Source organism: Aphanomyces astaci (genome assembly GCF_000520075.1).
Source record: "Aphanomyces astaci strain APO3 unplaced genomic scaffold supercont1.41, whole genome shotgun sequence".
Taxonomy (NCBI): Eukaryota; Oomycota; class Saprolegniomycetes; order Saprolegniales; family Verrucalvaceae; genus Aphanomyces; species Aphanomyces astaci.
The window spans coordinates 728-1,739 of NW_009798304.1; the positions used below are offsets into that span (position 1 = coordinate 728).

Here is a 1,012-nt window from a genome sequence, read left to right on the forward strand (position 1 = left end):
TACGAGCGCCATTTTCGCTCGGCTTGCTGCTGACTAGAAATGTCGATTCCAAATGTCGACTTGACATGGCCACGAATTTATTTTCCTGTGATCTTGCGAGGGTTGCTAGTTGATGTGGAACAACTTTGCTGCACGACTCCGATGATCTATTAAACATACTGATCTCCACCCTTAAACGAAACGGAGCAAATTATGCAATTCACACAGTAAATTAACTCTTACAGGTATTTGCAGGCTGTCTGAACCAACCATTTACTGTATACGTGCATTCAAGCGCTGGGCGTCTCCAAGTCAGAGCTGAGTATGCCAGTGCGTCTCCAGCAGTTTCTCACAGTGGAAATGATGTCATCCATTTCAATGCCAAACGATTCAAGTGTTCGAATTTTGAAAAAGTCATCACCTTCCGATATGGTTGGATAATATAAAGTTTCAAAAATTATCAAGTTTACCCCGTTTCGTTTAAGGGGGGAGATCAGTACATAATAAACATAATGCAACAAATTAATAATACTTTCAAGGCTTTGATAATTATATACATAATACGTATAAATAAAACCTTGTTGTTGTGCGTAATCCCTTCGTGCCGTCGACCAATGCCCAAATGGTTCAAAGCATGGTTGTGGCTTAGGTCCATGGTCGAGATGAACACGCGACCACTTACGCTGACATGAAACGGACACGCGTCGTGTTTACAGGCCCACTTAGCGGCAGAGCTAGATCGACGGAGCTGCATGATACCAAAGCCGTGGGATAGCGCAATGTCATCGAGTGACTTTCGGAGGAACTCGAGCGTACCGAAATCAAACTCGGATTTGACGTTTACGATGCTGGATGGGATTTAGTCTGGAATTGCAGGGGGTGGCACTGTAAGGTGAAGCTCCACGGCCATGTTGAGGTAGTCTTCGCTGACATATAATTCCATGACAAGTGCAAATGGGGACGACAACCACGAATGCATCACTTCCGCATAAATATCCTTATCCGGTTGTATTGAATAGGGCAATTATCTGCG

At 44.1% G+C, this 1,012-nt stretch overlaps 1 protein-coding gene across 1 annotated transcript; it reads right to left on the reverse strand.

The window, feature by feature from the left end:
* Positions 1–556: 556 nt before the first annotated feature.
* On the reverse strand, positions 557–733 carry H257_12459 (hypothetical protein; the record flags this gene model as incomplete). The annotated part of the gene is made up of 1 exon (XM_009839669.1): positions 557–733. A coding segment is annotated over one exon (177 nt), but the record flags the coding sequence as incomplete, so codon positions are not given.
* Between the last annotated feature and the right edge of the window lie 279 nt (positions 734–1,012).